This window comes from Danio aesculapii, chromosome 18, assembly GCF_903798145.1.
Source record: "Danio aesculapii chromosome 18, fDanAes4.1, whole genome shotgun sequence".
Taxonomy (NCBI): Eukaryota; Metazoa; Chordata; class Actinopteri; order Cypriniformes; family Danionidae; genus Danio; species Danio aesculapii.
Genome location: NC_079452.1, coordinates 40,186,393 through 40,202,938, shown reverse-complemented (window position 1 = coordinate 40,202,938; position 16,546 = coordinate 40,186,393). Strand labels below are relative to the sequence as shown.

Genomic DNA, 16,546 nt, shown 5'->3' with positions numbered 1-16,546 from the left:
ATTTTCAAAAACCCATAATAGGGACTCTTTAAATTAGAGACCAACAGTGTAAATAAAAATGGTGGTTCCACACAATCAATTTGTGTTGAGTCAACATGAAGGAATTAAGTTAACTTATTAGTTTTTGCATATTTAAGTGGAATGAACATAAAACAATTAAGTTGTCCAATAAAATTTTAAGAAATGTGTTAGTTCAGCTTGATTTAAATATGTAGTTTATTTTACAGCATACATCTTTTTTGAGTGAATTTTAGCACATCTATGATTAAAAATCTGCTTCTCAAACTAATAAATGAAATAAAAACACCAGTAAGGAATGGTACTTCGATTTCCACAAAAACATTGAAAGGGTAGAATGCAATATTGTTAGAGCATTCGCACAGATTTGCAAAAATAACTAAAAACACTGTAATATACATGCCAGGCAGTAGTTGGCCACTTCACCTGGCAAGAAACCTGAACACAAACAGCCCTTTAATCCTCCATTGTTGCTTTGGTTATAAACTGAAAGCTTTTCATTTTCAGTTTAAATTGGTGTCATGTAAACACGGCTATATACAAATATACCAAAAAGTAAATGTAATACATAGAAACAATTATAATTTCAAATTAAAGTCCAGTCTTGATGCAAGCACTACTGTATGTGTTAATTCACCTGTTATATACAGTATTTCACAACAAGGATCTCAGCTTCCTTTTTATAGGAACATTTCCCTTTCTCACAAGAGGTTCAGACAATATAAATTTGCACTTCAGTAGTGATGTGATTCATCAAGGATCCTTTGTTTTTGTCACTTGTTTACCAGTCTGAAAAACAAGAGAAGTGTTTCTAAAGTCCTTTAATAAAGTACATCAATTGTACTTTATTTCAAGGTCTAATAAGGTCTTCACAATGCTGTCAGCCCTTTCCAAATTTTTGATTATGAAGCCTTCGCAGAAACTAATCTGTGCCTCTAGGGACTTTCTGTGACTCGGGCAGAAGACAGAAGACGACAGAGAAAGAGGAAGCATCCGAGAGAAAGACACAGCACCATGCTGTGTGTGCATGTGGATGACAGGTTAAGAGGATGAGGGCCAATTCGCCTGACACCAAACTACAGAAAACTGTGTCCGTACGCTCCCTTTCAACCAGCCGCAACAACGGAAGGAAGCCTTTCCCAAAAATAGCCAGGCAAAGCTGCTTAAACGCAGAGATTTCTGATACGCTAATCGACAAATGCTCCCTGCCACATCAGCATCATGCCAGTTTTCACAGTGGAGCAGAAAAGGTTGCTTGGGATAGAGGATTTGTCTTCTTTTCTTAGAAATGCCTCAAAGACGGATGGGTCTTTATGAGGGAGAGGCTTAGCACTCTGTATACAGTATAGGGTGTTTTATTATCTGCAATTATTGCCTTTTTGCTACTAATGTTTGTGCAGATCTGCATGCATCGATAAATTCAACATGCATTTACATCAAATGCCAGGCTCTTAGCACTTCATAAATGCTATACAACCACTGCCATAACAGAGATAGGATCAGGTTACATTTTTAGGTTGGTTTAGAAGGAGATATGCTGATACACATCTGATTTCTTCCCCAACAGTTAACATTCAAAGACATACCCAATATGGAGCTTATATAATAAGAGCATATATTTGACAATTGACATGAAAAAAGCTTTAATGCTAATGCAATGCACTGTTTGACAGCCATTTTGCTCTGTGTGACTAGTAAAACATGTATTAGGATTGCAAACTGACAATGTTTTTTTTTTCTGCTGGAGTAACTGAGGCATGAGCTGTAAGACTCCACCTAATGCTAGAAAGTGTTCCACCCAAAATGAGTCAATTCCAGCATGGTAAGCAGGGTATAATATATGTTTTAAGTTATTTAACATCTAAAAATTATAATAGAACATCTTGAACATGAAATTTATGTTATACGAGATTGTATAATATTGTTGACAGTTCAAACGTTGACAGTTCAAACGTATCTTTTAATGAACTTTTGGACTGTGTAGACAGACTGTAATACTTTAGTTTGCCAAAACAACATCAACTCCGCTTTCTCAGAAAAAAACATACTTGTTACCTTTTTGGAAACCCCCTTCCCTCAATTGCGCAGACTCGCTTTACCCCATAATCCAGCCTCTTAAAGCCCCACATTACACAACATGATCACACACTATATAACACAGGAACTGTACTTTAAGGTTTTATAGCATGCCACAATATTAACAATTGAAGAGTTTAGAGGCAAAAACCTCTAAATGCCATCTGAAATTTTCCTTTAAAATTTGCATTTTTATCAGGCTACTGTGTGTATTTTCAGTAATATCACCTTTTTGGTGAAGAATAAGTCTTTTTCCTGTTCTTTAAAGTGAAATATCTTAACAAACAAAGGAGGTTGAGAAAAATGTTCATTTTCTATGGAAATTTCAGTTGGCATTTAGAGGTTTTTGCATCTGAACTCTTCAATTGTTTTATGATAAGAAATATTTAATGTTGCAAACTGTTTGACTTTGTCAGATTGTTTCATTTCTATAGAACTTTCTTTCTATAAAACGTTTTGCTATGTAGATTGTGCCAAAAGCAGCTTAACAGATAACAATAACATGACAAGTGTTGGGGGTAACGCATTACACGTAACGTGAGTTACGTTCTAATATTACTTTTCTAAGTAATGAGTAAAATAACACATTACATTTTAAATCACTTGTATAAAAGCATTTTGGCTTCCCTGTGAATTATAAAGATGACAGAAAAAGTTGTGGTGGGAACTAAATGCTTTCTTAGACTATTAATGAAAGGTGTTTTCTGTCATTGTTTAGCCTGCATTAATGCATTCAGTGTAAAGCTGCACAATTAAACATTAAAATAATGGGATCTAAATTCAAACTATGAATGATAAATGACAACGATTTGCACGTTTATTAATCATTTGAAGTGCTACATTCAAATCTGCGTTTGATCAAGAGAGATTCAGTTTTTACACTTTCAGTTAGTTACAAACCATTAAATAACACAGAAGTACTGGGATAACAGTTTATAGTTTAAATATAAACAATAATGTTTATGATAAAGATTAAAATCTCCATTTAATGGAACTTGACATCGGTGAATGTTGTAGCAATTGCATTGTGTAACAAATGGGTGGCGACAACCATCAAAATTATGTCACTGAATAGGTTTTTCAAAATGATATGCCTATAATGAAATGAAGTTTTATGTGTGAATTGTTGAATCATTAATTGAAAATACATTTGATATATTGTACAAGAGGTTAGATTTCAATATTTAGCATCATCAGAAACAGTAGCAAAGATTATTTTTTGTATCAAATATTTTTTCCAAAAAAAAAAAATTTGCCCCCTCCTTTTTTGCTTAACCAAAAAATATTCCGATCCATGACTCAAAAACTGCAGTGTGATCCGAACCGTGAGATTTGTGATCCATTACACAACTATCAATTCGTTTTTGTTTGTTTTTTTTTTAAGGTAAATGAAGGTGTAGGTTATACAATGTGTTGTTAAATTCTGAGCTCCTCTATTTAAAAAAAAAAAAAAGAAAAAGAAAAATACCCTGAAAGTTCTGAAAGAGATCAAGCCTCAGGCAGGTATGAAAAAGTACGTAGGTATCAAAAGTAGGTATGAAACCTCAATTGTAACTTAATGCATTACTTAACATAAAAAGTAACCAAGTAAGGCAACTAGTTACTTTGGCAACTAGTTACTTTGGGTTGTAACTCAATATTGTAATCATTACTTTTCAAAGTAACTTTCCCCAACACTGAACATGACAATACTTCAGATTGTGGAACAATCCAGAACAATCCAGTCAGGCAAAAAAGTAATGGTAGAATGCTGTAGTATAATAAATCAATACATATTTTATGATCAAAATATTATTTTCAAACTGTTCAAATTGATTACTTGACAATAACTTTTTTTTTCTTTAATAATTTTTTTTTATTAATCTGAAAAACTAAAAATAAAATACTTAAAACCAAATAAACTCGCCTGCTAAACAAATAAATCAAAAGAGCTGACTGAAACTACTCTTGTAAGTCATTGTACAAGTCACACAAACACACAATTCTGCTCCAGCGTGAAGGAAAACCCTCAAGAATGAGGTATTGATTGCATTTACAGCAAGGCAGTTGAACTTTAGCCCTCAGAAGAAGAGCCAAGTCTTGAAAAAAAGCTCATTCTTCTTACTCAACAGCTCCATCAAGTACAATAAATTCAAAGGTCTATCTTACAGTAGCTCTAACAAACGTCATCGGGTCAGCCGCACTGAACACTTGCTGATCTTCTTGCAAACAAATGCATTGTTTAATTTACATTTCTAAAGAGCTCTGGCAAAGCAATTTCACTCAGAGGTGCTTGCGTTTACCTGTTGTTGTTGTTTTGTGTGGCGGACAGATTTGCTGGCACTACATCGCCATCTATACGGTGGGAGTGAGTACTGCGGGTATTAAGAGTGGGGGGTTGGGAGGGGAGATTGTAAGGCAGAGATTGATTTGCCCTCTCTCAGACGTGGCACTTAGCTGGGGCGATCTGCTGTGAATCATGACAAATTAAAGAAAACAGAGCAAGCCTCCCTTTGGAAAAGAGAGAGACAGAAAGAGCTGTGGAAGCTGATGTCCCTTCACGTCTCTGCCGGTTACCTAAGTCCTGTCTGAGACACGGCTCTAGAGAAGGGGAGAAAGGTGTTAGTCACAGCCCAGCTAAGGTTCAGACTTCTCCTGAAGGCATGTGTGAGCCATATAGGGAAGAAATCAATGCAAAAGCAAAAAATAACGGATTACAGTCCACGTAGGGTTTAGTTGGCTGATTTGATCTTCCGGAGTCAATGCAAAAACAGCAATGAGCCAAGATGAAGCAGATCAAAGCGTTCAATACCACTGTCCAATTAGATTATGTGAGGAGGAAACCAATCTATCATTTGAAATGGGGATGACTTTTATGAAACTGATTTTTGAAGGTTCATTGGGGAGAGGGGGAGGGGGCATGGAATGATTGTTTTTTTTCCCCAAAATCGACAGTTAGGTTGGTTAAAATGATTGGTCAAATAATCGCTCTTATAGAAGATGTAAATAATTAGGCTAGTTTCATGTTCAACTGACCCTGATTTGGGACTTAGCTAACAATTTAAGGTTCTATAAATGGTCCCTTAGCATTGCTAATAACTTTATTTATTCACTCATTAATTTTCCTTTGGTTTAGTTCCTTATTTATCATGGGTCGCTACAGCATAATGAACCACCAACTATTCCAGCATATGTTTTACGCAACAGATGCCCTCACACACTACAGCCAATTTAGTTCATCCAATTCACTTAGAGTGCATGTCTTTGAAACCAAAGTACCCAGAGGAAACTCACGCAAACACGGGGAGAACACTCAAACTCCACACAGAAATGCCAACTGGCCCAGGTTGGACTCGAACCAGGGCATTTGCTGCGTAAAACATATGCTGGATAAATTGGCGGTTCATTCCGCTGTGATGACCCCTGATTCGGATTATGCCGAAGGAAAATGAATGAATGAATGAGCATTATTCAAAATGTCTTCATAACTTCTCAGTCTTATGTTATTTTAATGTTCTCAGAATGTCATTTAAATGTTTTTAGAACATTCCATTCACATTATATTGATGTTCTAAGAATGGTTTTTCTATCAACTTTGGAAGAATGTTCCAAAAACATTATTTTAATACTGTTACTTCCTCACATTTATTCAACTTTCTCTGTTAGCTGGAGAGTTAACATAAGATGCGTTCAGCTAGATGGAAAAGAAAGAAGCTGTCTCAAGACGTGATTTAAAAGTCAGACTGTGTTTAGCTAGAGGATATAAAAACACACAGTAGCAAGAGAGTAGTTAAACTGTGTGAAACCATTGGTGTTACCATTTGATGAATACAGGCAGAACAGCACAAAGCTTAATATGCCTCTCGTCTCCCAAAATACACAAAAATTATGTTTTTTGTTTTGTTTTTTTCTTCACTTCGTCAGTTGGTGAAGTTGCTTGGATTGGGACTTGTGGAGCTGCGCATCGATGGACTTGCTCTTCAGTCTTTGAACTTTCAGCAGTGAAAATTAAACCACACTGAACTGAACTACACTGAACTTCAACTCTGAAATCTGGACTTTACTAGAACTTCTATGTTAAACAGCTTAACACAATCTATATTGTAAAAGCACTATAGAAATAAAAATGAATTTAATTTAATTGTTTGATTTTAGGATCTTGAAACAGCGGGAAGCTCTATATTTGAGCAGTGTGTGCATATCAGGTGATCAAATAGAGCTTGCAGTTTGTGACATGTAAATATGACATCAACCATATGATTTTAAACAGTGTTCATGTAAACACAAGTTCAAATTCAAACAAATAGTGTTAATGTAGATATTGTTGTTGTTGTTTTTTTTTAACAGGTATCACTACAACATTTTAGTTACACATGGAAAGAAAAAGCTGCTCATGTCAAGTCATATTTCAGCGCAAACCCTCATACCTGTCAACCCTCTTAATTTTGCTAGGATTCTCACATATTTTACCATTCTATCCCACTATCATCTCGTTTAAGTATGTTCCCATATTTTCTTTCTATGAAAAGTAAAAGTGGCATCAAAGAGCCAATTTCAAATGCATCCAAGAGCTGTTTAAGAGAATTATGCTTTCATTTTATTTTGGCTTGAAAGCACTTTGAAATATAAAATTGAATATAAAAACAGCTGCATTCACTTCCATTAAAGCTTTGCGTCGATCGTCGCCCTTCATATGCAACCATTGAATCAGTCCATTCATGTATCAATGCTGACTGGCAGATGCACTCCATATAAAGACACCGCTCCCAAATCAGCTTCTGTACATGCAATTTAAAGACGAGCTGTGAGTTATCCCATATTTTTACATCCCAATGCTGACATGTATGAATAATAACCAGATAAATGTATACTATGAATGTGTCGATGGCTTTTAAAGCTTAGTTTTTTGTCATGGAAAAAACCTGTTAGACTTGCACCATGATTATGTGCATGAGAAGAATTTTTTTTAAACAAATCAATAGTTAAATGTGAAAACTTTGTCCTACCACATGGATGAAATGGAGCATGAACTATGAAAGGCAGAAAGATCAGAACAGCGGCGCTCGGGACTGCAGGGCACATTCTGTCTACTTATCACAAATCAGATCTCTACTTTCCATTTATCTCTGTTCCTATCATCAATCATACCCAACAACATTCTCAAAAATCACACGCAAAAACACCTCTCTGCCATTAGTCCCACCATTAGTATTCCCCGGTTCCCCTTCAATACACAAGGAATTGCACCGCACACGCACCTAGAGATAAACACGTCTCATGTTTACTGTGACATACGCCTCACTGAGAAATCTGCGTACGTGTGCATGTCTCTGATACGAATCCAAATATTGCCTCCAGCTCGGCAGGTCATCGTGCACAACAAACACGCGGAGTCAGACAAAACGCCACACAGATACCATTCAATTAATTACTGCTTCCAACTAGTGAAATCCAGTGTCACAGATAAAGCCGTCCATGTTTACAGCATGAGTCACTGCAATTATATTTGTATTGGCTAATGCAGTCTAGGCCGTCTGGGTGGTTTTAGATACCCTGAAAAGAAAAGATTCCAGGAGTAATTGCCTATGAATCAATATGCAAATACAAGCGATAAAATATAATATTCCCACTTCTCTCTGAGGGAAGAGGCAGTCCAGGGACGTTTTGGAGGCCTGGCGTGCCGCACGTTGTGTTTGAGAAGTGGATTAGTAGATCCAGGCTTTTGAGGCTCTCCTCGCAATTATCTAGCTGATGGAGGGATGATCTATGCAAACAGACAGGGAAAGAGGGAAAGAAGCACACTAGGGAGGGATAGAACCTTGCGAAGCGAGAGAGGACTGACAATGTGAGATCTCTTTCTGCTAAATCAACATGCGGGGACTCAAATGCAACTCTTGCATTCAAAAACGGAGCAAATGTGAACAAGTGAGATGTGTTTCTCTTTTTTTCTTCTTCTTCCCCAGATTGCAACTGTCTATAAATCAGTTAGATACGGTATAATGAGTCAGAATTGCTGATATGGTCTTCGAGAGAGCAACACTAAGTAATATTGGTGTTATTTATATCCATCTTTGCTTCTGAATAGCATTTTTGGCATCATTCATGTGGCATCATTATTACAAATCTAGTTCTTTCATTCTTCTGACACACACACAAATAATTAAGACATATTATTGTCACTTAAAACATCAGTATCAAAAGCATTGAATATTCCACTTTCTTATTATTAAATGAGACCTTTATTAAAATTAAAACTTCTTTCATGAAATGTAATTGGTGGTCACTAAAAAGGTCACCCATGCTTTCAAAGGAAATATGGCTGCATGAGATGACATTTGGCTATGAGGCACACAAGAACCAATGACATTTGATGGACATCTGATATCAAACCTGACATGTAACAGTGCCATATTTGATCGGAGATGCAGAAATTGAATAAAATGCAAAAACGTAGCCAGGAGGTGGGGTACGGTATTTGAAGAAAACCTTTCTGAGAGAGTTTGACCATACAAATCTCGAGGGTTTATTTATATGACAACAATGTACTTAATAAACATTTTTAAAGGTTTCACATACAATGTCAACCACAGCTGGGTTTCCATCATCCAGTGTTAATGTGAATTTTGAGGTATCACATGAAAAAATTGTGACAAAAAAATTCAATTTTTATTAAAAATTTGTCTTTGAATTTTGAACTTCTGCAACAACAACAAATAATAATAATAATAATAATAATAATAATAAGAGAAAAACAAATTTACCAAAAAAAATATGATGTAGTAAACATAAAAGACATGTGACTAATCAACTGTCATCATCATGCTTACATTATTTACTGTTGGTTGCTAGGTTACCAATACTACAGTGAGCCACTCTAACAAACTGATGGAAATGCATATAATTTGCATGTGGGCTTTTTTGTCTTTTGCAAATTTTGAAAAGTTTTGCTTCATGTTATGATTAAAACCCAGCTTATATCAACAAGTCTTAATTGTCAACCCTCCCGTTTTTTCCAGGGATTGTCCCGTATTTTACAGTTCTATCCCGCTATCATCCCATAAAGGTATTTTCCCAAGGTATTTGCAATAAACATCACAGAGCCGATCCTGCATATGCGCAACCCATACAGCCGAACCACCAGGGGACGCCCCTTGCTCTTAAATGTGAATCTGTTCTGTGCTTTCACACTTTGAAATAAATATAAAAAATGTAAAAACATGTCGATCTTGGTTTTATTTTAAACACAACAAAATGTATTAAATTAGCATAAAAAGTTATTAAAGCAATCAAATGCTTTCATTATGGATCTGTGCATTTTTAAAGTGACACCTCTTATTTAATGTTACTTAATCTGTTACTTAATCAAACGAAAAAAATCTAAAATGAGAGATTCATTCTCTACTCTTTAATCAGATCCCTTATTTTCACATCCCAATGTTGACAGGTATGCAGTAAGTATATCAATTAAATGATACCTTTTCACACACGTGCACAAGGGTGAGGAAAACAAACAGTGTGTAGTATCACTATGAAAACCGTATCACTGGGAAACATCCATACACACTCATACACTATGAACAATTTAGCTTATTCAATTCACCTGTACCGAATGACTTGTGGGGGAAACCGGAGCACCCGGAGGAAACTCACATGAGCACGAGGAGAACATGCAAAGTCCACACAGAAATGCCAACTGGCCCAGCCGAGGCTCGAACCAGCGACCTTCTTGCTGTGAGGCGACAGCACTACCTACTGCACCACCGCATCACCCTCAGTGAGAACATATTGAAGTATTAACATCTGTACCTGTTTAGAAATATTTATTTTAAGGTGTAAACCACCAAAGAGGAAGAAATGATATAGAAAATGAGATGTAGAAATGGGTTCAGAAGGATAGTGTATTTATCTGTATGTAAGTGAGTATTCATGAGCCTCTTCGAAGCATTTACAAGTATTTTCTGAGTTTAGAGTCAAAAAAGCATTGGAAAACGGGTTGGTGTGTGTTCTGGAGCAGTCTCCCCTCCTTTTAGGCCCAACAAGCTTAAATCTGTCTGCTAATATATCTCTTTACATTACCCAAGGCTTTTGACTTCAGCGCCTACTCCGCAATACACTGGCAACATTCAAGTACAAACACGCAAATTTGTACCCTTAGAATAAATCTCTTACATCCCCGAACTCACACTTTGAAGCCGATAGACATGATGTAGGTCAGCAGATTTTGACCTTTCAGACTCTAGACAACAGACATGACCATCAGGAGCGTTGTGTAATCACCCGTTCTTCACCATCAGCTACAACCCACATGCAAGCAAAACGTATCTGCCATGAAGGATTTACACAATTAAGACAAAAATCAGACCTAACCTATGCAGCAAAAGCAGTGACCTTGGTAGAGGATGGCTAGCGAGTACAAAGGAGGGTCGAGATGGCGAGCGATGCATTCAGATCCACTGCAGTGCTAATGACTGGGTGCTCTCATTATCTCCATCATTACCAGACCTTCATTTACCGTATTGTGCTCAACAGCTAGTGTGCGAATTAATCAAGATTTCTCACTGTAGTAAGACAAGCTTCTTCCTAATGGCGCACTTCAAAGATGAAAGTGTAAGTCGCAGTAGAGTCTCTTTGGAAGGTTAAATAGAAAGCAGACCTCCCAAATTCTCTCTGTGCTTTAGTGCAAGGTCATCTAAGGGCATTAATCGGACCAGGGGGTAAAGTTAGCATTAGTTGTTAATCCCTGCTAGTGGTGGATGTGGTAACTACATCATTTTTTGCATAAAAAAAAAAAAAAGCTTATGAATAAAGAAACATTTTCTAATATTCACTCATCATTAGACACTGTAAAAAAAAAAAAGATATCACAAAGTCAGGACAACTATTTTTTCTGTGTTATGTTGACTTATTTTACTACATTAATAATGTTTTAACTTCCTATTAAACTTACTATTTTTGTTCAGTCAGTTTAGTTTTAACATTATGTACAGGGTGCGAACTACGGGGAGCTAGGGGGAGTTCGGCTTCCTTAAATAAGGCATGGGCTGCCCTGAAAACATGATTTGTGAAATTTTAGGGGGTCACAAAATTAACAAAAGGTGTTTTCTAACATGCAGTTTCAGTATTGTGTAATGTGATCATGGATTACTATGTGTAAAAGTGCATTCATTACACTTCTCTTAAAAAAAGATGACTACACATGCTATTCTTGTCATAAGCATCAATGTGTTGGGGCGCTGAGGAGCAAAGTCCAGTCATGTCAAAGATATGAACGTTGAGACACTGCTTATTCATTTATTGAAACAAATGATGTGTTGTGTTTCGCTTTATTTGCTCCATACAGTAGGCCTTTTTTTTAAACACAGTGACATTGCTGTAAACATGGACAATTAAGCTGAAAGCAGAGTAAACTTCACAAAAGGGAACCCCTTTCAATGGTGTTTCTTTCATTTTCGAATTCGTGATTATGTTTTATCGGAGTGATCCTGTGTGTTTTATAGCCTACATCATTGTGGCAATGGTGTGTTTTAGTGCGAGGTCACCTAAGGGCATTAAATGGGCCAGAAGGTAAAGTTAGCATTAGCTGTTAATCCCTGCTAGTGGTGGAAGTAGTATCTACATTACATATTTTTTGCATTAAAAAAAAACTTATGAATAAAGAAACATTTTCACTTATCAAAAAGTACTATAAAAAAATAGCACAAAAAGTCATGACAATTCATTTTTCTGTGTTACATTAACTTATTTTAGTAAATTACTTTAAGTTTTAACTTTCTATTAAACTTATTATTTTTGTTCAGTCAGTTTGACTGATGTTAGTTTAAATGACAAACAATTTAATGGAAAACAAATGAGGCAGTGAGATTTTTTTTACAGCTGAGTTTTAACATTATGCACAGGGTGCTAACTACAGGAAGCTAGGCTCCCTGAAAACATGATTTGTGAAATTTTAGGGGGTCTCAAAATAACACAATGTGTTATTTTGACGTACACTTTCAGTATTGTGTAATGTGATCGTGGATTATTATGTGTGAAAGCGAAAAAATATCATCTATTCACGCATGATGGCAATTTACATCTCTCTTAAAAAAAAGATAACTACACATGCTATTCGTGTCATGAGCATCAAGGTGTGGGAACGCTGAGGAGCAAAGTACAGTCATGTCAAAGACTGACAGCCAGATGCTTTCATATGGACATTGAGACACTCCTTATTCATTTTCCAAAACAAATGATATGATGTTGGACAATTAAGCTGAAGGCAGGGTAAACTTGACAAAATAAATCTCCTTTCAATCATTTTTGAAATCGTGATTGTTTTACCAGAGTGATCCTGTGTGTTTTATAGCCTACATCATGTGTGGCAAAGGACCCCCCACCACTCCCCCTCAGGTAACAAAAAAGTGGGCTGCCCCAAAGGCCACGGTATCAAAAATGTGTTTTTTTTTTAAACTTAAACAGAAAACACACATGAATTACAACACTTTACATAATTTTCAATTGCATGAGGAAAGTGAGCTTCAAGGGTCATCCCTAACTATAAGACACAAAGGCACAAGAAGATTGTGTGAAAACATAAACAAGATATGATTTGATTGTCAGAAAGTAAAAAAAAAAAAAAAAAAAAAAACTTATGAAGTGTTATAAAATGAATTAGAGAGAACTACTTAAACAGAACAAACTACTTTTATTTTCTTTTTCTACTAGAATGAATCACAGGGGTTATACAGTATTTTAATATCATTCAACCTAATTCATAGTCCTCCTTGGTAAGGAAACCTTGTATCCGATGGAACTGTGGCAAAATGGATTTAGAGTAATGCAGAGGATCCCAACAGAGTAAATGGAAACCTCTTAAACATATAAAGTGCTTTGCATTTTGGTATTGCTAGTCTGAAAAGCAAATTTGAGGTAATAATTTGAAGTAACAGTGGTTGCTACCAAACTTCACCATCCACTTCAGAGGGATGCTATATATACACACACATGCACTCTGTAGCTAGTGATGAGCATCCTAGACACAAAGAGTGGACACAGCTGAAGCCAGCCCTTCTGCATGACTGCCTTCAGGCTTTGCGACTAAAGGGGAAGTGCGATTGTGTGTGTGTGTGTGTGTGTGTGTGTGTTGGTGCATTATGCCCTGGCTGGAGCAATGTGCACCTGTTACCCTTGCAATAAATAGAAATGACACCAGCTTAAAGCAACACTTCTTTCTCTCATTAAGTCTGATGAATCACAAGAGTAACACATAAGTGGCAGCGAAGTCATCAAATGCACACTGTCCGTGCCTCGCCACAAGGTCGTCAAGGGGGAAAGTGATGCAAATGGCAATTCAAAAGTGTTAAGCGTGGCCTATACAAGATTTAAAACCAATATGTGCATCACAGAGCAAACAACATCTCCTGGAAACTTTAAATGGCCACACTGACTTATCTATTACCTGAGATATTGGACTGCATGTTCCATCCCAAAGAATGCTCGCCACTTAGGGATCTTACAGCAAGTAAAGGAAATTATTTTCCCTTCCATTTCTCTCTCTCTCTACTTTTCCATTTCCCAACGCCATGCTGGGGGAAACTGGGTAAATAGATAAGTAAATAAAATAAAACACAAAAGCAATGGGGGAGAGTGCGCAAAAGATAAATGTGTGCACCTCACAGGTACACCGCACTCATTCTGAATCATTGCAGCGGCTCGCGACTGCTTAACGTTTCATTTCGGAAACAGGGATTTATAGAGGAGGGGAATTCACAGGCTCCGATACGCAAGGGAAACTTGGCGCCCTACCTGCACGACTATAAATAAGATCCTTCTCACTTGATCACACACGGAGCCAGAGAGGAAAAAAGGGATTTTGCACCACTGGCCAGGTAGATAGCGATGGTGAGACGACCATACTAAGAGCATTCATTATATGAGGCTATAATCTATTTGAAGTGGATTGTTACATAGGTGAGCACATTAGTAACAATAAATTGTTAAACAGAAAGTGTAGGCTCTCTGAAGATTCACAGCACTGTGATGATTCACAGCCAAAGAAGTAAGAGCTCAATGAAGCATCCGAGAAGAGCTGAAATGTGACAAATGCCGGATAAGTATTTATAATAAGTGCAAGATGATAGGTCTCTTGATGTTCTGAAGAATAGAGTATCTTTATTTAACCTGCGCACAAAGCCTGGGGGTTTGTCTGAGATAAGCAACGGTAAAGATGTTTTGAAATCGAATAGCGAATAAAGAATGCAGCACATGCTGAGGGCATGCAAAGTTATCGATAATCTAACACACTAATAACGTTTTATCTAGAACAAATCGTGCATGTCATCTTAGAAGGGACACATATAAAACATCCAAGCGTAATACATCATGGTGAAAATAAAATCATTTAATCTGAGAGAGGAAGAACTAACACAGCACCTGTTGTTCATTATCCTGTAATAAGTGTTGAGCAGTAGCTTACAAATGAGCCATCAACATTTCAAATGCAAGATGCCATAACAACGTCTCCTTCAATCCCAAATGACTATACCACAAACTACTGCAATGCATGTGCATTATTAACAATATTAACCAAAGGGTCCATTAGCACGAACAGCCTCAAGTAGTCTGATGTAACGGCGGATCTAAATTCTAAGATCTCTTTGATTTGGGAAAGTCAAAATGTTCAAATTAAAGTCAGACTTTACAAAATGTAGCTGAATAGATTAGTGTAACCTGATCTCTGGTCAGTATTGGCAGGAGCTTAGCCAAATACAATGTTTCAATGCATTATTAAACAAAGATTAAAAAAGGAGTGTTTTCAACCATTTTGGGACCCCAGATAACCATCCAGCCATCAGTAATGATTTTATGGCAATGGAAAAAGCATAATAAACAACCTTTTGTGCAACTGAAAGGTTCAACGATTGGTAAAGGTTTTCAATCCCATTACAGAACATTATAAGAGTGTAGGCAGATGAAACATGATAATCTTGCACTTTATGAAGCATGGTATAGTAGTTTGTTACAGGTCCAATACAATATACCTGTAAATGACTAGCCTAAATGTTCATCACAGCATTCACCTTAAACTGAATCGATCCGTTTCTTTACACGTGGAATTGACCTCACTATTTGAATCCAGTTGTTTGAGGTAAACGCGGTTCTCCTTCACACTCGACTCGCTAAATTGAAATAGAATTTAATTCTTCTTTTTCGTTTTATTTAAAAATGACAAACTATAAAGGAGATATGCGGTAAAGTAAAACACTTAATGTGTTATTTGTTAGTATTCGAGTCTCTTCATTTAGTTCGAAAGTGATATTTGGTCGTTAATCGCTTGTTTGATTGCTATTCGTTTATCTTTTTGATTTGCCTTAAAGCTCTGAAGCAGAGAATATGAATCGTTCATTCGTTAATGGATGAAATTATAAGTTTTAGATATGAACCGTTTAACACTTAAATGGTTTGTTCGTTTGTTCGCTCATTCACCGTCTTTGGTGAATGGAGAAGGGCTCCGTGAGCCAGCCCGTCGTGTGAATGTCTCCTGATGAAGGGAGCCAAAGGAGCGCTCAACTTCAGAGCTGAGCGGAATATAGATGCGATCTGAGACTGAGTTTGCTCGTGATTTCCATCTGAACCCAGGCAGTGCATTAGACTGATGCACACGAATGGACTTGAGTAAACATCTAGCGATAACGTCCAATGCATCAGAAGCAGTACTATTAGTATTATTAATAAACAGCAATGAAAGAATAGCATATTTCATAATACTGATTTCTACTCTGTGTGCTGTGGATAACAGATGCAAATATTCGCTCCGCGCAACTCTTTCTGCATAACGAGTTGTAAAAACGATTCTCAAATGATTATTTTCACATTTTTTCCCGGCTCTAAATTAATGCAAAATAAAACTGACAACAAGCGATAAGCATAAACAGAACGGAATGAAACCTCTCGCGCCTACCTGGGAAACGAGGAATGCGATGAAAATGCGGGTTCCGAACTCCATGGTCTCAGATCAGTGGGAATAATGTTCAAAACAAGATGCTGGTCGGACCAGCGCTGTTCATAATTCCAGAGTCGCGAGAGTAAAGCCCCTCTGCCTCGAGCTGCCAACTTCCCAAATAGAACTGCAGCCTCGTGAGCAGAGCATTGGAGTCCACCACCAATAGATTTATAGGGGGGTTTCTTCCTTGACGCTCGCATGAACCTGACATGCTCGCACCGATGCTCAAGTTTCAGCATCTTCGCATGGCATTCCTTCATCTTTCACCGATTTTAAACTTTCTGCTTAGAAACATTCTGGCGATTAAAGCGTTTAATGGGTGGCATATTGCGTCTTTTGGCTACTCTGTTAATGGAAAGAGTATTATAGAATAATCAGACATGCATAGCTCCAAAAGGCTTGTTGTATATTTTAAGGTGTCATGTTTAATCTTGTTTTCTTAGAAGAAAAGCAATCAGCTTATGCAGGGTTTATGACCAGTAATCAATCTTA

At 36.9% G+C, this 16,546-nt stretch overlaps 1 protein-coding gene across 1 annotated transcript in view; it reads right to left on the bottom strand.

Moving 5' to 3' along the window:
* The window catches only part of cdh13 (cadherin 13, H-cadherin (heart)), a 582,964-nt gene extending 566,801 nt beyond the window's left edge, over positions 1 to 16,163 (bottom strand). The window contains exon 1 of the mRNA XM_056478107.1: positions 16,013 to 16,163. Coding sequence (XP_056334082.1) covers positions 16,013 to 16,057 — 45 coding nt within the window. The 5' untranslated portion in view covers positions 16,058 to 16,163. The remainder of the gene's footprint in view (positions 1 to 16,012) is intronic.
* Positions 16,164 to 16,546: the final 383 nt, after the last annotated feature.